Raw genomic sequence first — 25,558 nt, 5'->3', positions numbered from 1 at the left:
GGGGAGGGGGTATGTGGGAGAAGGTTTTCCGTGCTGCCTTTATGCTCTCAGTTAAAAACAAACTCTGCTCGAGTCAGATGACAGGCGTTCTTAGCCTCTCGACCACGCTTCCCACAAAAATGAAACTTTAAACTGTAAACTCGGTTTTAGTGTCATAATTAATATTTAGGTTATCCTTTCTTTGATAATATCATCAGTCGTTGTCACGAAATAATTATAGGATGATGTTCAGCTGCGAAAGAGAAAAAAGGGGGGAAAAAAGTTACAGAGACTAAAAATTCCAACTACCTAGGAATTAAATAAATAAAATGTTATCTTATAATCCCAAACTGATGAAATGTTAAAAACACACAGGGTTTATTAAAAGAAATTTCTATAAATCAAAACAAAAGCATAAAACTAAAAACTATTTAATATTAGTTAGACCAATATCAACAATATGCGTCTTTTATTTGGCTGACTGATCGTGCGGTATTCGTGCTGGACTTTCGACTGGTCATTTGTAAAATGTTTTACATGTTTCGGATGTTCCTTCAGAGTTGAAGATAATTACTTCCTAGTCCAAACCTCCCGCAGGACGACGGGGGATGGGAGCGGGCAGGGTTTGAACCCGGGACCATCGATAAATCTGAACGACAGTCCAGCGGTCAAACCGCACGACCAGGCAGCCATTTCGATGGCCCCGATTCATACTCTGCTCGCTGCCACCCCCCCCCCCGTCGCCCTGAGACATTCTCAACATTTTACTAGATCAAAGTTTCCCAAACTTTTTCCTTAACGGAACACTTCGCACATTCTGAGTATTTAGCGGAACACTTTGCATATTTTTTTTATATAGAGAACAATTAACGAGAGACCTAAATAGTTATCTATTCTTATCTTATCTTATATAATACAGACGTTACTTCAAAAAAGAAGATGATTACGTCCTACGCGTCATGCATTTAGTCATGCATATTAACCAATGACTTAAATTCTGCCAAGTCACTGGTTTTCCTGGCTAGCTCAGGCAACCCATTCCACGCTCTAATAGCACTAGGGAAGAAGGAGTATTTGTACAAATTTGTCCTAGCATATGGGACGAGGAATGTGCCTTTATCTTTGTGTCTTTCAGAGTATTTTATTAGATTTTGTTTTTGTATTTGAAGATTATGGTTTAGTGTTTTATGTATGATTGCTACTTTACTTTTAAGTTTTCTATCCTGAAGGCTTTCTAAATTTAGTGATTTTACTAAAGGTGTTACTCTAGTTAAATGTGAATATTCATTTGTTATGAATCTCACTGCTCTATTTTGTGTCTGTTCCAGTTTCTTAAAGTTTTCCTGAGTTGAGGGGTCCCAAACGGTGGATGCATATTCTATTATTGGCCTAACCAATGTTAAAAAACATTTTAGTTTTATGTTCTTATTTGAGTTATAGAAATGTCTTTTAATAAACCAAAATACTTTGTTTGATTTTTTGATAATTTCACCAATATGGGGATCCCATGACAGTTTTTCATTTATTATAACACCTAAGAATTCTTGTCGATTTCCAATTTGTGTTACTGGTTTACCATGAATAAGATAAGTGAAATTAATTTGTATTCGTTTTTTTGTTACTCTTAACAAGTGACATTTTTCTAGATGGAAAGACATGCTCCAATTTGATTCCCATTTCTGTAATTCGTCTAATTAGGAGACGATGTTTTTTAAGCATCTCAAGTTCAGTTTCCATGAACAAATGTTTGTTACTTCGAAAAAAAATAATTAGAAGACCTGTTGTCTATACTATTTTTTTTTTTTATACTATAATTAGACGAAATGTGCATATCTATATATGCCCTAAATACACTAAGAAAACAACAATGTTACATCTACTGTTTACTCATACAATTAATTCAAGTATTTTAACTAGTCAATGTGCATTGTAATATAAAAGAAATCAATAACACTTGGGCCAAAACAAAAGCTTATATTCATCATATAGTACACTTTCACAATGAGTAGGCTTAAAAGTAGTTATTGTTATTATTACTATTATTATTAAATACAAAATAGAATACGTTAGATTTAAATGAAACGCTTTACTGTCAATTTAATAGTTATCTTCCTTTAAAAGATTACAAATTACAGTAATAAGATTTACATGGATTTGTTATTTTGCTTGGAAACCGGGAATATCATTTAAGAACAATGAACATGATTTAACTCTTTCTCTCCTAACTGACGATACCAACGTTGATTCCACCAGAGTGTGGTAAATAATTACGGAGAGAAAGAGTTAAGTAAAATAATGTTATGATGTGATGCATTTAATTCTTATAGTCAACGCATTCCCTTACATAACCCCTTTTGGGCCCCAAAGTGGTCGTAGGCCCGGCCACAATGAACCCCTTCGCACCATGGTAGCTACGCCACTGACTGCCGTTAGCTATTACCTCTGATTTACTTATAGAAACATTCTGAGCTTGTAACTTATATTTGATATTACGGCAATCTGGTGTCTGCAGACACTGTGGGAGTGGTGAGAGCGCCGAGTAAACGATAATTACACATTCCGCATTCCTTTCCTAATTAAAAAATCAGAGTAAGACCTTTTTGAGTGTCAGGGACCGAAGAAAACAATAGATCAATTTCTATCTTGTCAAACTAAATAGTTTAATCGACTTAGTTCTCATAATTAACGCAGTATGCTACACACTGCGTAGTAAACACAGATTATCTATTATTGTTCTTTAAAAAAAAATAAAACAATTAAGTTATAGATCATGTGCATTCAATGGGAGTTTGACCTCCTTATTCTTCTCGTGGATGTTAGCAAGTTCGCCCTATTAAAAGAACTGTCTAATAAATAAAGATAATTAAACAAGATATACTTGGCAGTACGAGGTCTTGACTACTTATTCAATTTCCGGTAAATCTGAAGCTCATTACAAAACATATCCACAGAGATCTAAACAGAAAGGACATGGCAACTCTGTATATTATTTACCTGGGATTCATCTTCATCTTCTTGGCATGTGTAGGTAAGGTGTTTTAGCGGTCCCCGAAAGTTGATACTCCGATATTAATCTTGTCTGTCCGTCTTTCCGTCTGTCCGTCTCTCACCATTAAATCTAAATAATATTCAAAGGTTCTTTAAATTTTCTGAATGGGAACTCTTTTGCTTTTAACACTAAGCTTAGAAGACATAGTTTTTTACTAGAAAATGTATGTTTTATAGAAATAACATATTATTATGTGAAAAAGCTTATAAAAATACGAAAATAGTCTTTCCCGACTAGTAACAAGCTCCCCCCCCCCCGTCGTTTATTAAGCTAACTCTAACAATTATCATAATTTTAACTCGTCTAGAATGTTATACTAATAATAACTTTCCCACAATTATAGGTTTGACAAACTGACAAGAAACCAACACAATATTTTTTTTTCCAAATTAATTTTAACGACTGATATTTACTACTAAATTTCACCACTTACTTTCATCACTTTTATTACTAATGCTAACCACTATTTTCACCACAAATTTTATTACATTTTGCCCACAACCGCTGGCCAGACAAGATCTCAAATAGGTGACTGTCAGAAAGAACAAAGCAGCAGACCATTGTAGATGGATAGGCCACAGCATTCAAAAGCATGTATCCAACAATACAAGACAAGCTTTTACTTGGAATCCTCAAGGAAAGAGGAAGAGGGGACGGCCCAAGAATACATGGCGCCGCGATTTGGAACCAGAGGCCAAGCGGATGGCCAAGTTGTGGGAACAGTTGGAGATACTCTCCCAGGTACCTAGATGCCTAGAGAAGCTGGTTGGTGGCCTATGCACCACAAGGGACTACAGGCAGAGAAGAGATAGTATTTTGTTACATACATTTAAACAATCATCACTAGCTTTTAGATCTAAGTTAAACTTAACGATACCAGGTGATCATCTTGCCATTATTTATGTATTTATTTATAAAATTTTACTCTTTCAAAAATAAACAAGCTTTAAATAAATGGGGGGGGGGTGGCTGAGTGGTTAAGCGCGTGGCTTCCGATTCAGGGATTCTTACTTCGAATCCTACTGAAGACTGGGATTTGAATTTTTGTATTTTTAGGGCCCCCTTTAGTCTACTTAACACTAATGGGTATCTGAAGCAAGTTGGGGAAGGTAAAGACGGTTGGTCGTTGTGCTGGCCACATGACACCCTGCTCGTTAAACGCTGTCCAAAAAAAATTATATCTCGCATGGTCTGAAAGGGGAACTTTTAAATAAAGCTAATAATTCCACTAATTCTTTGCAAACCTCTGTTTTAATATAAATTGTTGCTTTCTTTCACAATACACTGGAACGAAACATTACCCACTGTACTGTAGGCTGTAGCAGGCCCGTTTATAAGCTGAACACAGTGAACTGACAAATGCAATCTCACAGTATTGGCTCGCCCCTAACCCCTAGAATACAACAAAAAAGGATCATTTTCTTATAATTCTAGATTAGAATGTACCACACAATAGTCAATGTGTATAACTAATTCAAATGAATGTACTTGTTTTAATTATGAACCTAGACAGTTAACACAATAAACGGATTAATTACACAAAGCATTAACAAAAGATAGTGAAATTATGTCACAGGTGTACATGTTTTACAAACATTTTTTTATTACCTTAATACCCAAGGTGAAGGCATCAATTGGAAATCGACGAGAAAGCGTCAACGATTGGAAGACATGCAAGGGAGGTCATCAAGGAAGGGCCAAGTGGAAGGCATCCAAGGGAGGTCATCAAGGAAGCGTCAACAAATGGAAGGCGTCCAAGGGAAGTCATCAAGAAAGCGTCAACAAGTGGAAGGCATCCAAGGGAAGTCATCAAGGAAGCGCCAACAAGTGGAAGGCATCCAAGGGAAATCATCAAGGAAGAGCCCACAAATGGATTACATCAAAGCGAGGAACAAAAGATATGTTGTATCTACGTTAGACGTAAAGTGCAGGAAGTCACCAGGATTTTCAGTTGAAAGATTTTCCAATTCAAAAATGTGTCTTTTTTGGGCTACTAACGCCAAAAGCTTCCCAAGCGCCAAAGCAGATTGCCAAGGTTTGTAAAAAAATAAAATAAGTAGGGTAGAGATCAAAGGTTACCTTTTTTTAGATCTTGCGATCTATGGTGTCAGATGATGTAACGCTCGAGTATGTTGTAAGGTTAAAAAGGCTGTCATTAGGCCACCACAACCAACCCCTTTCACACTTCTAAGATGCCAGTTGGGTGAACTCATGGGCGTTCAAATCAAATCGGAGTCTTCTCTGGGATTTCAACCGAGAACAATCGATATAGAAGGCGTGAACACTAACATGTGACGTCGCAAGCTATGGGCAGCTTAGACCAATAGCTCGTTGCCACGTCAAACCCGAGACTCCCGGTTCGAAAGCCAATCGCCTTACCGCTAAGCCACCGCGCCTCCATATCTTCTATATATATATAATTCTCTTCTTCCCTCAAGAGTTTAAACAAGAAGTAAAGGAAAGATCACTCTCTTATTTATGCGGATTAGTCCACGAGAAAACACAACGGATGACTGGCTGCGCGCTAGACTGTCGTTTAAAAATTTCTAAATCAAAAGTGAAGATCTAGTTCTAGATGTCTATATAATGAAAATAAAAAGATAAATACATTAGTCAATTATACATTGTCCGCTAATTGCTTGCATCGTTCGTACAATGGAGCTGCCCGTGTCAAGATCACGCGTTGGATACTTGGTTTGAGCTTAAGCCCTAACCTTAAAAGAAATTTCTATAAATCAAAATAAGAACATAAAACTAAAATGTTATTTAACCTTGGTTAGGCCAATAATAGAATATGCATCCTCCGTTTGGGACCCCTCAACTCAAGAAAACATTAACTGGAACAGACACAAAATAGAGCAGTGAGATTCATAACAAACGAATATTCAAATTTGACTAGAGTAACACCTTTAGTAAAATCACTAAATTTAGAAAGTCTTCAGGACAGAAGACTCAAAAGTAAAGTAGTAATTATACATAAAACACTGAACCATAATCTTCAATTACAAAGATAAAATTTAATAAAATACTCTGAAAGACACAAAAGATAAAGGCACATTCCTCGTCCCATATGCTAGGACAAATTTGTACAAATACTCCTACTTCCCTAGTGCTATTAGAGCATGGAATGGGTTGCCTGAGCTAGCCAGGAAAACCAGTGACTTGGCAGAATTTAAGTCATTGGTTAATATGCATGACTAAATGCATGACGCGTAGGACGTAATCATCTTCTTTTTTGAAGTAACGTCTGTATTACATAAGATAAGATAAGATTAAGATATTTTGTAAATATTTTTTTTTGAATAATTTATTTTATTTTAAAGTTGTATAATGTATTATATTGTATACACTATTGTATAATGTAAATGTATTATTTAGAAATGTTTTTTTTTCTTCTTTCTTTCCAGACCCTCGTCATATTATATTCCTATTAAAAACTGGAAATGTATGCAGTGGCTATAACAATCGATATACATAAATGTAGAATGGTATAGTGTAGATGTGAAGTGAGTTTCTCTGCTTCAAATTACAGATCGTGGAGCAAGACTCGGAGTCTTCAAGAGTGCTGACAAAATGCAGATTCTGAGGAGGAAAGGACGCCTTTTAAATGCAAACATTTGGGTGGGTCTAGATGATATAGCAACTGAAGGCACCTGGAAGTGGCATGATGGAAGTATTCTCCCACAGTGGAGCTATCAACCTACCTATTTCAGTGACGGTAAGGAGTACTATTATTCATTTCAAGTATTTAATTTTAAACCAATTATGAAAATAAATGCACGCATATGTTAAGATTATGAGAAAATGTTTTTTTATATTTATTATTTTTATATTGACACATTTTTGTCGTATTTTGCTAATTAGTAGTTTGACAATCTGTAAGAGATAGGTGTACATTTGTGTACCGTAATAAACATCGTTGCTTAGATTATATCCATACAATTGTGATAAATACACTAGTAATAGTGAAGTGTACAGCGCTTTGTGATTGCGAATGCCCAACCTGTGGCCACGGCTGTGCATCAAGGTTTAGCCTCTTTAGTCCCACGAGAAGTTGCAAAGGGGAATTGTTAATTCATCGAAACGTTAAATGCCACAGACATTATACCAATACATTTGAAATCAAATAAGTCAACTATTACACATAAAGCTTCTCCATGCAGATAAATACGCCCTTCTAGTACACACCAAGCAGGAGCTTTAGATTGCTGTCAAAGAATTTGCTGAAGCTACTACCCCAGTTTGATCTTACTATCAGCTTCAGGAAACGACATGTCCCAAAAATCTTACAGCAGAGATTAATTAGATTAAAGAATATTATAATTCAGCTCATCAGCCTAGGCATCAGAATATTTCACAGTCAGATGTTTTAAAAGATATCGGAGTATAATTAATATAATCTTCCTTTTTGAAGTAATGTCTGTATTATATAAGATAAGATAAGATAATCTACATATGTAATTTTCTTCTTCCGTCAACAGTTTAAACGAGTAGTAGGATTAAAGGAAAGATCACTCTCTTATTTCTGCGGAGTCACCCCACGAAATAACAAAAAAGGGGGGGGGGGAGAACACGTCGCTACGGATGGCTGCGCGCTGGACTGTCAAACCCTGCCCGCTACCACCCCCCTTCGTCTTGCGGGAGATTTGGACTAAAAAGTAAACTATCTTCAACTCTGAAGGAACATCCGAAATATGTAAATTTTTTTACAAACAATCATTTTGCAAACACTAAATAGCAGGGCCGGACTTAAGCATTGAAACGGATTTCTCTGGGCCAAGTTTGGGTAGGGAAGCGGCCAATAAGTGAAATTTAAGAGTTTAAATTAGAAAATAAATTCGTCTATGCATTTTATTCATTCTTTACTACGTACAGAATTACTTTACGAGCTTTGCGTGTAGCAAAGTCATACAGTATATCATGATAGTTCTGTTTCCTACATAGATCCCGCTCAATAGAAAGAATTACCAAATGTTTCAATCTATCTTTGAGAGTTGTTGACTTCAATAAATTCTTCATTAGTTTGAGGCTCAATAAGCTTCTTTCACCGAATTACACAATTACGGCTAATGCATAATGCCGATTTTATTTATCGCCCATAGGATTTGCGTTTTCCATATTGAATGACACCCCAAAATACAAATTTTTTTCAATATATTTCCTTATATTTTAAAGACTTTTTTTGTATATTTTGCAATTTCAGGAGATTTCCAGGAGCTCCTTGTAAATCGACAGGAGGGCGAGGGAAATCTGTTATAAGTTATAAAATGGTTTAATTTAATAATTTATACACCTTGAATTAGCGCGGGTCCTATAAACGTGCGGATCCTTTGAAAGTGGGGGCCTACTGTGGTCGCATAGGTTGCAGTGACCTAAGACCGGACATGCAAAATATGGGCGTATGCTACGCTGCCGGTGGACTAGTATAAATTATTTCATTTTTTTTAGATATCAATTTTAACTTTAGTGCAAAGTATATTTTTTTTGTACCTAGCAATGTTGGCTACTTTCTAAAAAAATCTGGCAAAGAAATTGAAGTCTCTTATAATGAATTTCTCACTCAATCACGCTCTATTTCTATTTCTCTTTTGCGATGAATCTCATTTTTTCCTCTCCTTCTGTCTTTCAATCTCGTCCGCCATCTCACACTGTGTCTTCGTTCTCCTCTTCTTTCTAGATTAGATGTGACGTCATTTTTGGTAAACAATAACATGTGCAGTTGTTTTTTTCCCCCCCCAGGTCAACCAAATAATTTCGATAATCAGGACTGCGCTCATTACTGGCAAAAAGAAACCTACCTGGCAGATAACGTATGCACCAATGCCTATTATTACGTGTGCGAAAAAATCTGACCGTTTGTTTTTTTTTAACCACAATTAAGTAAAATAAATTAGCAATGAGTCACGCTGGATTAAATTTGTTTTGTTTTGTTTTTAATCTGCAATATTTTGTTTACTTGTTAGTCTGTCTATTTTTAGAATACCTCCCCCAATTTCCCCCCTCCACCTCCATTTCGGCCGAACCGCCACCCCTCCGAAAAAAAGGGGGGGGGGGTTGCGGACGAATTTTAATAGAGAAATCACACAATTTGCATACGAATTCTATAATGCATACTAGCTATTTATATTATTATAAGAATATGTTGGCCGATTTGGTGTGGGGGGGGGGGACATTTTTATAAATGCAGAAATCTTGATTTCATAACAAAATTATTTTAAACATTTATATAATTTTTATGTTCCGTCACTCACCTCAGGCATCTTGGCTGATTCGGTGGGGGGGGGGGGGAGGGAGGGCAAGTGAATCAACTGTCCTCCCTATTTTAACCCTTTGAGTGGCGGGGGTGGTCCAATTGTTAAGCAGAAACCATAGCGTGTGAGCAAAGTTAGTTGAATATCTATATAATATAAGCTACTTATTCATATTTTAACCCCTTTTGTATACTAATCTGAAATTTAATAAATTTGTAAATATAAAACGAAAGAGGTACTAGGTGGGAGGGGCAATGAATGCAATCACTACCCCCCCCCCCACACACACACACATACACACAGCGAGCAGACCAAGACTTGTTCGTTTGTATTTTAGTGAAGAAATTACACATTTTTTTTTTACAAAAAAAAATAATTCTATGCCTGCTGTATGTTACCTTCATCCTATTCTTTAATGCCAAATGTAATCATCAGCAATAGTTTTAAAAAAGGTGAAGACTAACATGATTAATCATTTTTACTCTACCGCCCCTTCCCACCCCCCACATTCCGACGAAAACATGACGTTTTAAAACACAATAGTCAAATATGGCGACAGAGTTTATGTAATAGCGTATGAATTTTTCGTAATTTTGTAAAAAAAAAGAATTTGTTCATGAAAATATGGAATTAATAAGAAATGTTTAAGTATAAGAGTAAAAATGTTTGTAAAATGTTTTATAAATTTCGGATGTTCCTTCGGAGTTGAACATAATTACTTCCTAGTCCAAACCTCCCGCAGGACGACGGGAGATTGGAGCGAGCAGGGTTTGAGCCCTGGACCATCGATAAATCTAAACGACAGTCCAACGCGAAAACCACACGACCAGGCAGCCATCCTGAGTAATGAGTTCTGAACCCAAATAATTTTGTCCTAATCGCCTTTTCTGATATTGTTCTATTGTATAAATAACTTTGGGACTATAACTCACAATTTCTACTTGAATCCTAAAAAAAAAGGCGTAGAATCTCGGCTAATTGGTCTGCTTAATTTCTATTCCCACTTCCGAAATTTTTGTTTTTCATAGCTTTGAATTATAATTCTGTAACCAAACGAAGCTACAAACAGGCGTATTGAACAAAATGAGTCCATTATTAATGAACTTCGTTTTTAATATTATATTTCGAAGACATTTTTATTCGGAGGCGACCCTCAAAGACTTAATCTAAAATCTGTAGGGTGTCTTTTCTTTTCAAGGAATAAATCGTTTGTTTTGTCACGTAGTTAGGGCTTATAAATTCATATTAGAATTTTTAAAAAAGTAAACACATTATTCCTAAAGTATTGTTACGATCTTCTCTACCAGGCCTTCTGCATACACTGCTCAACAACACAATAGCACGTCTAAAACATCAACTTGACAACAAGAGCATTAAGTAACACTGTGGCGGTTTAATAACAAATTACATGGACAGCCAATTCAACACTTTATTGGTTTCACTAACTTCATATTCCTTTAACACAAAAGAACTGCCTAACTAATCACTACAAGTCTTTATCTAGCTCGTACAGCTACATTTTCGAGGACTCAAAGGTACCACAAGTCCTTATGCCTTGCTGTCCTTGACTCAACTGTCTATTTACACTGTCGCTAGTCCGTGAAGGCTCTCGATCACATGACCACAACATGGGTCATATTTGCGTGAACTAGCAGTACCGTCCCTTGTTCAACAGCCGTTGACCCGTTGACCTGTGTGATGGGCCTGAGTCGTGTGTATCAGTAGGCCGCACATACATTAACCCTTTCGGTCCGCCACTGGAATTACTACAGTATTGAAAAATTAGACATTTTGCGCGCGTTAAAACGGTCGAGTATCTAAAGAGCATTAAATCATCGTTCATTTAGGTGTCTTATTCTGACCAAAAAAAAAAAAAGCCTACTACAAGAGGTCTCGCTTAACATGAAGATACTATTACGATACTTATGCCTAATAACGATATACTTACACTTTTCTGCCTTGATTGTCAGTCTCACTTCAGTATCGGCCATTGCCCCCACGTTTATTACTTTATTTTACTTCATTTAACCTGCCTTTTTTTTCAAACAGGATAAATAATGAACTTGTAGATGTCATGAGAATGCGTTTCGGCTGTGAAGAATGCGAGAAAAAACTCCCCTAGACCCATATCTGTCATGAGAAGGGCCATCAACGTGACTGTTTTGTTTTTGCCGAAGATTGAGAAGCACTGCTCTAGTTGTTATGTCATGAGAATGCGTTTCGGCTGTGAAGAATGCGAGAAAAAACTCCCCTAGACCCATATCTGTCATGAGAAGGGCCAGCAACATGACTGTTTTGTTTTTGCCGAAGATTGAGAAACACTGCTCTAGTTGTTAGATAGACAACTTTTTATTCTTATATATGCTGTGTGTGTGCGTGTAAGTTTACTGGACGTTAAGGTCAGTGTTTGGAAAAAAAATCGCCTCCCCTCAAAGGTTATGGATCCGCTATTAGTGCTTGGCCCATAATGGTATTGACTATTGACGATCAAGTTGATACTTATGAAGACTATATATTGTACTTAATGGACACTCATCAATTTTAAAAAACCTCAATAAACTAATTATTGGTAAATATTTATTTACTTTGATATATTAAAGTGAAATAATTTATATACTATTGGTAGATATAGTTTTAAAAAGTGAGTTCTTCCCCTTTAAATGAGCTTTGTTGTTGATTTTTTTATTATTTTTTTTTTTTATATTTTGCTTGTTTAAAAACAAAACTTATATACAGTGTAATTGTATCAATTAGTTTGGATCAGTCATGTAATTATATGTACAATTGACTAAGACTTGTAAATCTATGCGATAGAAATATTTGTTTTCATATGTTTAGTAAAAGGGGAATGTATAAGGGGGTGTCTTAGTGAATGTCTACATGATGGTTTTATAAACGTTAAAAAAATGTTTACTCAGGGCTCAAGATTTCTCAAGGGGACTAATTCAGATTAAACCACCACTTCTGTCAAGTACGATTTCTTCCCCTTGTCTAAGATACCGCCAAACAAAATAATTAATTACCAATACTAAAGTAACTAATTGTTGTTTTTTTTTTAATTGATTCTTGTGTTGTCAGATAAAAAGTGGTAATGGTGTAAAATTTAAGTTTGATAGAGATTAGGTGTGGTAGAAGCAAGGTGTATAAACCTTTTTACCAGACAGACAGAATGAATTTGATAGAAGCTTTGTAAACAAAACTGAAGGGATGTTCCGGTCATAAGAAACAATATAAAACATGGGAAGAAATCAACGGGCAGTGCTTACAGAGACTGATTATAAAGGATCGTAATGATAATTATGCAAAACAATAATTATGACAATAAAAATACATTTATAGTTTAATTCTAAGATCTAAACTAATTGATCCGTTTAGATTTGAAAGTGTTCGTCGTTGGTAGAATAATAAGAGCAGCCAGATTCAAAGACAAGATCCTGTGTAGATTACCATCTGTGTAACAACAATCTATACAATTTGTAGTTTACTTTTATTGTTTTAAATGTGGTTGAGGATTGACACAACAACTATAGCAATTTCTCACATACATAATATCTAATTGAATAACACTCTACGTCATCCAGCTTGCCGTCAGATGTCCAAAATTGAACACATCTTTGTGTACTGCCACTTGGGTTGTCTAGAAATATAAAGGAATCATTGAATGAGATTGTCTTACATCTTTTTTTTTTTTTTTTTTTTAATTATTTTTTTTCTTTTTCTATTTTTATTTATATATTTATTTATTTTTTAAATTTAAAAAAAATATTTTTTTTTACTGAAAAGTGAGGTATACAAGAAAAAAACGGGTTCAAACTTTTGCCAATTCGCGGCCAGATTACCTTCCACCTCAAGTGGCTCGGGTACAGGAAGGAAATCTCTTGCCACCATTGTAAGGCGTAGCCCTGTAATGGTTGTCTATTTATTATTGCAAACAATGAATCTTTATAAACCGATTAACGATTACCGCTGACACCATGTTAAATAAGATCTAGGCTCACATAAACGAGCAACTAGCATTAGCGTCACGGCGGAAATCAACACTTTAACAAGGGCAACCTTGGCGAACCATATCTATACAACGCAGATTCCTATACTCTTAGAGAGCAATTCTTGTATATATATATATATATATATATATAAATTTTATTTCGTAAAGGGTCTAACGATTTTCTTTAAAATTTCAAGGTATATGTAAATAAATGAGGAAAATATTCTCAACTCATTGGCCAGATGGAGAAGACTCGAGATCGACCGTTATATCGGTTTGAAAATGTTTCAATATCGAACAATTAATTTTGGCTAGAATGTTTTATGAATGAAAATATTCCATATGACGTCAAAGGAAAAAAAAAACAAATTTGACAACGCTTACGTCACTAAGCTTACAAAAGTATACTAAAACATTTCTTTGGAAACCATTACAAGTTTTAATGAATCCATTGGCCTAATTAAACATTTGCGTACCACCTTATTGTATGGATGACTGCCTGGTCGTGCGGTTTGCGCGCTGAACTGTCGTTCGGATTTATCGACTGTCGAGGGTTCAAACCCTGCCCTCTCCCATCCCCCGTCGTCCTGCGGGAGGTTTTGACTAGAAAGTAAACTATCTTCAACTCTGAAGGAACATCCGAAACAATGTAAAACATTTTACAAAACATTTTATTGTACATTCATTTATTATGGAACTATGGAAGAGAAGTAATGACATAAAATTTGCCGATCTGTTTTAAGTTTTAAGTGCTTCATAAAGTGTTTGCACTTTGATAGCGTAGAGGCATGTAGGTAGCTTTTACTTTTGTTGTTATTTTGCTGGTGAGTTATGTTAAAGCTTCGAAGTCTACTGTCCCATACCAAAACAAACGAACTGGTCATAGCACAGCTTCTCTACGCCTTACTCGCTCACACTAGCTAGCGGTCAACAAGTTTGCGTACGCTGAAAATGTTTTTTTTTTTTAATTTTGAGGATTTGAATAAGAGATTGACCTTTTACAAAACAATTAGACCAATTAGATATTCATTATAAGACATCAGTTAGGCCAGGTTCGCATTTAACTTCACATTCACTTTCACCTATTCTTTGGTCTGCTGGAACGCTGGGGCACCACACACGATCTGTCAACCTACTTTCTCCATTCTTCTCTGTCATTTGTCTTTGATAGAATTTAATTCTGATGTTCTTTCTGAAAATATTGATACCTGTCTTTTTTATCTGCCTGGGTGGACCACTTCGGGGGCCAATTTTGAGTTTGTGTTTCCACACAAACTGTCTTTGTAACCTTGTTTACATTTAGTCTTAAGAAATCATCATTACAGAATGTGTTTTATTTCTCTGAGATACTCATTAGCGCCTGAGCTCTCTGAGAGCAGGGCCAATAGAGCCTCATGATCAGAGAATATCACTATCCTATTGAAAATCATTAGTAGTGTAAACCACAAAAACAAAACTAGGGGTCTATCGATCTGTCATCTTCCCTACATCGAAACGTGGACAGTATACAGAAAATTTGCAAAGAAACTGAGCAACTTCCACATGACATGTCTAACAAAAAAATACTGAATAGCAAGAAAAAATACCTGATTCTGAAGTCCTCCGAAGAGCGGGTCTGCAAAGCATCCACACAATCCTGATGCACTCCCAGCTGCGATGGGCAGGACACGTCAACAGAATGGAAGAACTTTGCATCCCTAAACGACTCCTGTATGGCCAATTATGGGAAGGAAAGCATCACAAGGTGGAGAAAGAAAACGCTTTAGGGACACCCTCAAAGCTTCTCTAAAAGCGTTCAGCATCGACTCAGCCACCTGGGAGACAGAAGCACATAACAGAGCTTCATGGCGTCGCGCTGTGAAAACTGGCGCACAAATTGCTGAGGAAAAGAGAACAACGCTAGCAGAAGAAAAACCCCAGAGAAGAAAAGCAAGGCCAAAGACACTAGCTTCAGTTGGAATACCTGCCATGTTTGCAGCCGAACATTCGGGGCTCACATAGGTCTCACCAGCCACACGAGGAGGCACAAAAAAACCCAGTGCAAAGCCCTCAGCCCCATGTGTGACAGAAGTGGTCATCATCGAACCACGATGGACGAACTATATAGAGTAGTGTAATGACTCTATAGTTGGACGCGTAGAAGCTGAAACTAATCGGGGATTTCCTTAGTGACGCGACGAAACATTAAAAACTTCGAACGGAAATAGATTAGGGTAAGATTATATCATTATATGTAGAGACTCATTTCAACACTGCCTAGGACAAAATGTGTTTTTAGGTCTAGCGACTGTCTAGGACTGTGGCTTTTCTTTTGGAAAACAAAGTTGTTTTTTTAAATGAGGCCGTTTTATCTGAATATGTTTATTCTGGTTACAGCGTCATCTAATTATCATATAATATACCAAGTACTAGAGCTCGCAATTATCATAACCAGCTACATTTATTAACCAAAAGTCTTTAGCTATGTAGATATTGATTTTAATCAAAGAATGGTTTTGGCGATTTAATTATTGAAATGCACGACAGAGATGTAACATCTTCAATTTTAGACAAAAATAATTTCTGGTCACAATGGCAATGTCTTATTATTTTAAGCGATTTGAGTGCAGAGTTTCACGTGGTTACGCAGACCCAGTTCTGGCTTGCATATTTTCTAACACTTCATGCAGACAAAGCCCTTGTCCGCTAGTGTCTATTTATGTTTTCTTTACATCTTCTGTGCCTTCTTCTACAAAGACCTTTATCTGGACATTAAATGTGTGTCCCGCACCTTCGTGAGGGTTCTACAAGTGTCTCGTCCAGGGTGCACAACCATGCCCCAAGGGTACACTACTCTGCCTCAAGGGTACACTACCCTTCCCCAAGGGTACACTACTCTGTCCCAAGGGTACACTACCCTTCCCCAAGGGTACACTTCTTTGCCCCAAGGGTACACTATTCTGCCCCAAGGGTACACCACTCTGTCCCAAGGATACACTACTCTGCTCCAAGGGTACATGCTCCAAGGTACACTACCTTTCCCCAACGGTACACCACTCTGCCCCAAGGGTACACTACCCTTCCCCAACGGTACACTACTCTGCCCCAAGGGTACACTACTTTGCTCCAAGGTACACTACCTTTCCCCAACGGTACACCACTCTGCCCCAAGGGTACACTACTCTGCCCCAAGGGTACACTACTCTGCCCCAAGGGTACATTACTCTGCCCCAAGGGTACACTACTCTGCCCCAAGGGTACACTACTATGCCCCAAGGGTACACTACTCTGCCCCAGGGTACATGCTCCAAGGTACACTACCCTTCCCCAACGGTACACCACTCTGCCCCATGGGTACACTACTCTGCCCCAAGGGTACACTACTCTGCCCCAAGGGTACACTACTTTGCTCCAAGGTACACTACCTTTCCCCAACGGTACACCACTCTGCCCCAAGGGTACACCACTCTGCCCCAAGGGTACACTACTCTGCTCCAAGGTACACTACCTTTCCCCAACGGTACACCACTCTGCCCCAACGGTACACCACTCTGCCCCAAGGGTACACTACCCTGCCCAAAACGTTGCACTCGGGTGGAAACGATCGCGGAAGAAAACGCATAGGCTGAACGGGCAGTAACACACATGAGTCCTGTGGGAGAGTCTCAGAGAGTGCGAGATCAATCCCATTGCACAGAACAGAGTAGTAAGTAAGCTCACACGACCATATCAAAAATCCAGGCGCCATTCCTCAATGGACCGTTTCATCATTGAGTTGAGTCCTGCCCGGTTAGCTTGGCAAATTATAAGAAAATAATAATAATAACCAGTGCTTTTCTTGTAAAGTACGTACCGGCACCTTTTTCAATGTGGGGAAAAAATTATTACATTTCTTGTATTTTAACGTTTAATATTAATTTATTAGTAGTTAAAAGTTAGGCAATCCATCACTGAGTACCAGCACCAATTTTTTTTTTTTTTACAAAAAAGCACTGATAATTACAATGTATATTATCCATAAGGAAATTTGTTGAACAATTTGTGCATTACACATTGGAAATAGCAGTGTTAAATATGGACATTGACTTGGACCTCTTCCGCACAGAGCGGTTTGTTCAATCAAGACAAGTGTTGGAAGAGCCTTCGGTTCAGCTCTTTAGGCAGTAAAACGGACCAGGACGATCTTGTCCAGGAGTTATCTGATTATTGGATTCAGCTGTATTAATTTAAAAATCTTACATGCATTAAAATAAAGTGGGTAATAGTCACTCCGTGGAAGAATAGTTCCGTCGTGCCACACAAGGGTGCCTTCAGTTACCAAATCATCAAGACCTATCCAAAAATTTCTTTTCCATATGACATTTTGTCTGATGAGAATCTGCATTTTTTCAGCACCTTTAAAGACTCCAAGTCTAGCTCCTTGAGCTGCAAGGAAAATAAATAGCAAAGACCACATTTATTTATTATATTCCAGGTGAATTTCAAAAAACGAAATAATTTAGAACACAAAGGCAACCTTGTACTGCATTTGTCAAAGGCAGTATTAAATGACAGTGGATTTTGTAGCTTTGGGTCAATGACTTTAACTTACAACTAGGGTTTAACACCAGCTACTTTTTAATTTACAGCTAGGGTTTAACACCAGCTCCTTTTTAATTTACAACTAGGGTTTAACACCAGCTACTTTTAAATTTACAGCTAGGGTTTAACACCAGCTACTTTTTAATTTGCAACTAGGGTTTAACACCAGCTACTCTTTAATTTACAACTAGGGTTTAACACCAGCTACTTTTTAATTTACAACCAGGGTTTTACACCAGCTACTTTTTAATTTGCAACTAGGGTTTAACACCAGCTACTTTTTAATTTACAACTAGGGTTTAACACCAGCTACTTTTTAATTTACAACTAGGGTTTAACACCAGCTACTTTTTAATTTACAACCAGGGTTTTACACCAGCTACTTTTTAATTTGCAACTAGGGTTTAACACCAGCTACTCTTTAATTTACAACTAGAGTTTAACACCAGCTACTTTTTAATTTACAACTAGGGTTTAACACCAGCTACTTTTTAATTTACAACTAGGGTTTAACACCAGCTACTCTTTAATTTACAACTAGAGTTTAACACCAGCTACTTTTTAATTTACAACTAGGGTTTAACACCAGCTACTTTTTAATTTACAACTAGGGTTTAACACCAGCTACTTTTTAATTTACAACTAGGGTTTAACACCAGCTACTCTTTAATTTACAACTAGAGTTTAACACCAGCTACTTTTTAATTTACAACTAGGGTTTAACACCAGCTACTTTTTAAATTTACAACTAGGGTTTAACACCAGCTACTTTTTAAATTTACAACTAGGGTTTAACACCAGCTACTTTTTAATTTACAACCAGGGTTTTACACCAGCTACTTTTTAATTTGCAACTAGGGTTTAACACCAGCTACTCTTTAATTTACAACTAGGGTTTAACACCAGCTACTTTTTAATTTGCAACTAGGGTTTAACACCAGCTACTTTTTAATTTACAACTAGGGTTTAACACCAGCTACTCTTTAATTTACAACTAGGGTTTAACACCAGCTACTTTTTAATTTGCAACTAGGGTTTAACACCAGCTACTCTTTAATTTACAACTAGGGTTTAACACCAGCTACTCCCGTTGATTTATTCCCAGGATATTAACTGTTTGTTTCATCAGTTAACGCGTGCCCTCTTTTTTACAAAGCTTATATCAACATTGTCTGTCTGGTAAAAAGTTTTTACACGTTATTTCTGAAACACCCAATCTCGGATCAAGCTGATATTTTGTACAATTATTTCTTTCACCCGACAACTTAAAAATCAATAAAAAAAAAATAATGAATTAGTTTATTTACTAATGGTTATACATTTATTTTGTTTGCTATCTCGAACAAGGGAAAGAAATTGTAATTGACTGGTATAAGCTGAAAAGGTTTATAGGTTGTCGTCTGAGTCTTATTGAACATAAACCTGACAAATAGGACGAGACTATAGAAACTATTCAATCTTCCATGATCATAACCCTTCCACTAGAGCAGCGGTTCTCAACCTTTTAAGCTCGGCGACCCCTTTTTACAATCCACCACTCTGCCGCGACCCCCCCCCGCACACACACACACAGTAATGATGGAATAGACAAAAACAATAAAACTTTTTCGATGGTCTTTGGCGACCCCTGGCAAATCGTCAATCGACCCCCAAGGGGGGTCGCGACCCACAGGTTGAGAACCCCTGCACTAGAGATTTGTTTCTCATCAGGGGTCTGTTCCTTGAGATGCAATCGTACTCCAGTCGTTCTAACAAGCGACACATCGAGTGCAACACGCCAGTGAAATACGAGCCCACGGGCGTATCTGTACACATCGAACTATAGGGGGTGTAAAGACCCACCTACATGTTCTTAGTTTCCGTTATATATATATATATATATATCCTCCACCTTTGTCTGCCCCGCTCAGCTGCCTTTCGTTTGCATGCAAAAAAAAGTATGATGCAAGGGATATATGTGCGAACATACATTGGCCTCCATCAGTCGTAGAACGACTATGGTTTATCTCGAAAAAGGTCACGTCCCGCGTGTGTGTGTTAATAGTACTTCATCAGTGTTATGTCAGACGTGCAGGTTTCATTCACCTGTTTAATGTAGTCTAATTTTGTCGATAAAGCCATGGTATTGGTATACTAGTATTTATTATTTCATTACACATTTTTATGTGGCTGTGGAACCTTATTTTGGAGAGACACTCCCGTCCACAAATCAGGCCAAGGTAGCTTTCGCTTTGGTGGTAGAGATGAGGCCCTTGTTTTTACACTGCCCATTGGTTTTTTTTTTGGTTACCGCCTCTCTCCGACTAGTGCGGTCTAGGGCTGTGTATTCCCAATGGTCAGTATCAATGTTCACTGTTTTTTAAATCCTGTTTTATTACATGCACGTAATGGAGGTGGGGGAGACCAGTTTTTCTTGAGCCAGACGCGAGTTGCCCATAATAGTAATAATAATAATTTTATTTATAAAGCGCTGTTAACAAACAAAATGTAGGCTCAAGGCGCTGTAACAACATTACAAACAAAAACACGAGAGCTAAATTGACAGTTAATCTAAAAAGTTTTAAACAGGTAGGTCTTAATGTTCTTCTTAAAAGTGGTGTAGCATGTTGTCTGTCTGAGATCAACGGGGAGTGAGTTCCAAACCTTTGGTCCGTGCACTGAAAAAGCCCGCAGACCGTAGCTTTTGAGGGACAAACGTGGCACCACTAAAAGCGTTGAGTCCATTGAGCGCAGGGCTCTCTGGGGGACATATGGAGTAATCAGTTCCTTAAGGTACAAGGGCATCTCATTGTTATATATACACTAATGACAAAGTCTGGCGACCTTGTAATCGATTCTCGCTTTCACGGGAAGCCAATGGAGCGTGCGCACAAGCGTAGTAGCAGAATCTCGTCTTGTTTTTCTAAGTACTATTCGTGCGGCGTTGTTCTGTATACGTTGCAGCTTGGCTATTTTGTCATCAGGTATACCTGCTAGCACGACGTAACAGTAGTCAAGGCGGGAGAGTATGAATGCCACAGCTAGCGTTTTTGTTGACTCCGTTGTTAAATATGGTCGGATCTGGCCTAATCTACGCAGCTGCAGATAAAGACCATTGCAGAGCTGACTTATGTGTTGGTCGAAAGATAGTGTTGAGTCGAAGAAATCTCCAAGATTCCGCACTACATGGACATAAGGAACCTGGCAGTTCGTGATTAAAAGAGAATCTGTGCTTTCAACTTTTGAGACGTTGCCAATCTTAACTATTTCTGTCTTATCTTCGTTCATCTTATTTTCAACCATCCAATCGCTCACCCTTGCAACGGTACTATTGATTTTATCTGCCAGATGCAACACCTCTGAGGATACTGAGGAATCGTATAACTGTGAGTGATCGGCAAAGAAATGGTATAGGATGCCATAGAGAATGATTTTCGCGATGCGATTGTCCTCCATCCGGCGAACATGTCCTAGCCAGCGCAGGCGGCGTTGTCTGAGGACTGTAAAGATGCTGGGAAGGACCGTTCGCGCGAGGATCTTAGTATTGCACACTCTCTCTTGTGATTTTCGAGATCCTTTGGAGGCAGCGCAACTGGAATAAGTTTAGTTTTCTTTCTTGCTTTGCGTAGGTAGTCCACGACTCACTGCCGTACAGTAACTTACCAAGAACGCATGCCTTGTAGACCTCTATTTTGGTCGATGTAGTCAGCTTCCGGTTTTCCCAAACTCTTGGTCGGAGTCTAGCGAAGGTCGATGCGGCCTTCCCTATGCGTTTTTTGTTATCTCCTCTTCTAGAGACAGGTCATCTGGAATAGTAGATCCATGAAAGCAGAATTCATTTACGGTATCCAACTTGTTATCGTCAATGAGAATGGAGGGTGGTGCTGTAGCAGGTGGTCTTATAACATTAGTTTTCTTTGTGCTGATAGTTAAGCCATATTTTTTTTAAAGACCTTTACTACGTACAGAATTACTTTACGAGCCTTGCGTGTAGCAAAGTCATACAGTTTATCATAATAATTCTGTTTCCTACATAGATCCCGCTCAATAGCAAGAATTAACATATGTTTCAATCTATCTTTGAGAATTGTTGACCTAAAGTAATTCTTCATTAGTTTGAGGCGCGAGAAGCTTCTTTCACCGGATAACACAATTACGTTTAATGCATAATGCCGTTTTTATTAATAGCGCGTAGGATTGACGTTTTCCATATTGAATGACACCCCAAAATGACAATTTTTTTCTATGTATTTCCGTATATTTTAAGGACTTTTTCGTATATTTTGCAATTTCGGGAGATTTCCAGGAGCTCCTGGTAAATCGACAAGAGTGCGCGGTAAATCTGTTTTAAGTTATAAAATGGTTTAATTTAATAATTTATACACCTTGAATTAGCGCGGGTTCCATGAAAGTGCGGATCCTTCGGTAACATAGGTTGCAGTGGCCTAAGACCGGCCCTGCAAAATAGCGGCGTATGCTACGCCGCCGGTCGACAAGTGTAAAATATCTTACAAACAACTTCTCAATGGCCCCGAGCCCATGCCCTGTCCGCTCCCATCCCTCGGTGTCCTGCGGAAGGTTTTGGACTTGAAGTAAACTATCTTCAATCTTAACGTGACAAACGGACGGTTCGGACGGTCAGAGCAAACAAAACAAATTGCGACTTTTCTGTTATCGAGGCATACAAAAAATATAAAAAAAAAATAAATATTTTTGTCTTTAAATGAAATGTAGTAATGCTTTTTTTTTTTCTTTTTTTTTTTTTAAACCTTCACAGTCTTTTTTAGCGTCGGTAAAGTTTTTAGCGCCTTTAGACCAGTAGAGGCACATTTTGCCATCAAGCTCGTATCTTTCAATCTTGAAGTCTTGAAACTTTCGACATTTTGCATCCATCACTGTTATCGTAACTCTTCTGCTTCTCTCCTTGACGACATCCCGTTGTGCTGAAAAGTGATAAAAAGATATACACTATGAGATATTTCTTTTCTGTGGTTTTTGAATCAGGTGAAGCACTTTAACTCTTTCTCTCCTAATCGACGATACCATCGTTGATTTTGACCTCATTAAAATAAATTAATGTTTAATTTGAAAAACTTTGTGTTATATAAAAAGAGCATGCATTTCCCTTTTAATTCTATACCAAATACAACATATTCTGATAACAAACAACAAAGCTATTGAAGCCCAATTATAACAGGGGTGGTAATGAGGTGGTAAGTAGTAATGAGCCAAATGAAGAATTCCTTTAAAACGTGGACAAATAGTTACGGAGAGAAAGAGTGACTCTTTTGAATTCATATTAATTTTGTTAAAGTCAGTTAAACGTGTTCAATGTCATGGGTTGAAAGAGATTTAATAATTGTTGTATTGCATTTGGTATACGTATTCGCTGAAGTGGGCTGATGTATCGACTAAAATTTGAATTAACTATGACTCTGTCTCGAGAGACGATCTTTTCCCTTTGCAACTTCTTGTGTGACTAAAAAGGCCATTACTTACAAAATTGCTCCCCTTTCACAGATACTAGCCAGCGGTGGCAACAAGTTAAGCTACCACACTAGACGCTTCACACAGCCATTTTGCAAGCACAGAAACAGATGACCTTTACATCATCTGCCCTATAGACCACAAGGTCTGAAAGGGGAACTTTACTATTTTTTTTACTACTACCTACTACATTTACCCGTTTAGATCTCGTAAACTAAAAAAGATAGTGAAAATTCGACATCGCAATATTTTAGACCATTCAAAGTTCTGATGCAACGGCTACTTTTTTATTTTCTGAAAGCGAAAAATCTAATATTTTAAATCACTTATGTAAGCATTTTTTAAAAATAAAATTACACCACTTTTACAACTATTAACTATTAAACACTCAAACACTGAGGCTCTTTATTAGGGGAGACCACTGTTTTTTAGGACCTAACGAATTACCAAAACAAATAAATGTTTTTGGTTTTGTTTATGTAATTACAATGTGTAGTTTTACTGAGATTTTATTTCCTCAGTTTGATGCCCCCAACTCTTGATGCCCGTGCGGCCCGCACCACCCGTACATTGCCACTGAGACGAGAGGTACATATTTTGGAGCAGTGGAGTTACTAGGGGGTGCGAGGGGTGCGGTCCGAACCGGGCGACACCATTTTAGAGGTGACAAACAAATTGGAAAAAATATATCTTGGCAAAAGCAGACACATCGGAAAAGATAATAATAATAAAATCTCTAGATATATGCCCGAATATGCCTAAACGCATTTAGATTCTAGATGGTAGTTACAATTTAAATGACACAGCACAGCGTTATACCATTTCTGTCTCAAAACTATAACAAAGGAAACTTGTTCTGGTGATCTTAAGTTTGTTTCTCATTTTAATTAAAAACAATTATAACATGTACAACAACAACTGAATAAATGTCGTTTTATAATAGAATTGACACTCATTTTACATTTAAGTAAAAATCCATAAAGGTGGTAATCACCTCGTTGTATTGGCTCAACCAATTTCTATTGAATAAAATTTTACATCAGTTTTTTTTTTTCAAATTCTGTAGCACGCAATCTCAAGATAAATCATGATCATCGTTAGAGTTCCCTTAATACGTAGGATTTATAAGCTATTTTCTAGTCGGGATAAACTATTTCTAATCATTATATGCTACATCCTTCGCATAATAATCAATTTTTTTATACAAAACATACATTTTCTAGTAAAAACTTTGCCTTGTAAGCTTTATGTCAAAAGCAAAAGGGTTCCCAGTAAGAAGATCATTATACCTTTGGATATTTTTTAGATTTTAGAGTGAGAGACGGACGGACGGACGGACGGACAGATAACACTAATATCTTTATATCAACTTTCAGGGGCAGCTAAAACGTCTTACCTACACATGCCAAGAAGAAGACGAGGAAGCCCAGGTAGATAATATTTAGAATTGTCATGTCCCTTCTGCCTAGCTCTATGTGGATATATTTTAGTAATGAGCTTCAAGTTTACCGGAAGTTGTATAAATAATCAAGTCCTCGTACTGCCACGTATATCTTATTTAATTATCTTTATTTATTAGACAGTTCTTTGAATAGGCTGAACTTGCTAACATCCATCTCATATTGCGTTGATTATGAGAACCAAATCAATTAAACTATTTAGTCAGACAAGACAGAATTAAACTAAATGAAGAACGTAAAACCTATAAAATATTTTTTTTAAATCTCTGACACTCAAAAAGGTCTTCATTTGATTTTTTTAATTAGGAGAGAGATGTGAAATGTTCAATTACTCTAGAGACAGCGGACTCTCCCACCTACGGTGTCTGCGGAGACCAGATTGTTTAATATTAAATAATAGTTATGAGCTCCAAGATGACAGTAGAAGTAAATCAGAGGTAATAGCTAGCGCCACTAGGAGAGATATGGTTTCTAGTTCACAAAATACATGGAGCCAAAAGCTAGCGCCTGTAGGAGGGATATGGTTTATAACTTACAAAATACATGGAGCCAATAGCTACCGCCTGTAGGAGAGATATGGTTTCTAGTTCACAAAATACATGGAGCCAATAGCTAGCGCCTGTAGGAGGGATATGGTTTCTAGTTCACAAAATACATGGAGCCAATAGCTAGCGCCTGTAGGAGAGATATGGTTTATAACTTACAAAATACATGGAGCCAATAGCTACCGCCTGTAGGAGAGATATGGTTTCTAGTTCACAAAATACATGGAGCCAAAAGCTAGCGCCTGTAGGAGAGATATGGT

The 25,558-nt window shown here is 37.4% G+C and overlaps 2 protein-coding genes and 1 long non-coding RNA gene across 3 annotated transcripts; 2 read left to right on the top strand and 1 right to left on the bottom strand.

Annotated features, from left to right (window-relative positions):
* Positions 1–2,810: 2,810 nt before the first annotated feature.
* LOC106078316 (uncharacterized) lies at positions 2,811–5,074 on the top strand. Its single transcript, XM_056022134.1, has 2 exons — positions 2,811–3,007; positions 4,650–5,074. The coding sequence occupies exons 1-2, from the start codon at positions 2,950–2,952 to the stop codon at positions 5,069–5,071; spliced, it is 480 nt and encodes a 159-aa protein (XP_055878109.1). The 5' UTR covers positions 2,811–2,949; the 3' UTR covers positions 5,072–5,074.
* Positions 5,075–6,453: 1,379 nt separating this feature from the next.
* LOC129924389 (uncharacterized) lies at positions 6,454–8,937 on the top strand. The gene is made up of 2 exons (XR_008776314.1): positions 6,454–6,746; positions 8,768–8,937. It is a non-coding gene; the product is annotated as an uncharacterized LOC129924389 (long non-coding RNA).
* Positions 8,938–12,605: 3,668 nt separating this feature from the next.
* Positions 12,606–24,817, bottom strand: LOC129924837 (tetranectin-like protein). Its single transcript, XM_056022133.1, has 4 exons — positions 24,690–24,817; positions 22,576–22,749; positions 17,486–17,671; positions 12,606–12,916 (listed from the first exon to the last, which is right to left on the bottom strand). Exons 1-4 carry the CDS (start codon positions 24,745–24,747, stop codon positions 12,804–12,806), a joined length of 531 nt encoding a protein of 176 aa, XP_055878108.1. The 5' UTR covers positions 24,748–24,817; the 3' UTR covers positions 12,606–12,803.
* Positions 24,818–25,558: the final 741 nt, after the last annotated feature.

Source organism: Biomphalaria glabrata, chromosome 2, assembly GCF_947242115.1.
Source record: "Biomphalaria glabrata chromosome 2, xgBioGlab47.1, whole genome shotgun sequence".
NCBI classification, from domain to species: domain Eukaryota; kingdom Metazoa; phylum Mollusca; class Gastropoda; family Planorbidae; genus Biomphalaria; species Biomphalaria glabrata.
This window is presented reverse-complemented; position numbering and strand designations above follow the sequence as displayed.

Bases quoted from the DNA above. Each gene is read 5' to 3' on its own strand.
- LOC106078316 (XM_056022134.1), top strand. From the start codon at position 2,950: ATGGCAACTCTGTATATTATTTACCTGGGATTCATCTTCATCTTCTTG. The intron at 3,008-4,649 runs GTAAGGTGTTTT...TTAATACCCAAG, and splicing joins CATCTTCTTGGCATGTGTAG to GTGAAGGCATCAATTGGAAA.
- LOC129924837 (XM_056022133.1), bottom strand. From the start codon at position 24,747: ATGACAATTCTAAATATTATCTACCTGGGCTTCCTCGTCTTCTTCTTG. The intron at 22,750-24,689 runs GTAAGACGTTTT...ATCACTTTTCAG, and splicing joins CTTCTTCTTGGCATGTGTAG to CACAACGGGATGTCGTCAAG. The intron at 12,917-17,485 runs GTAAGATTTTTA...TTATATTTCTAG, and splicing joins CCCACTTTATTTTAATGCAT to ACAACCCAAGTGGCAGTACA.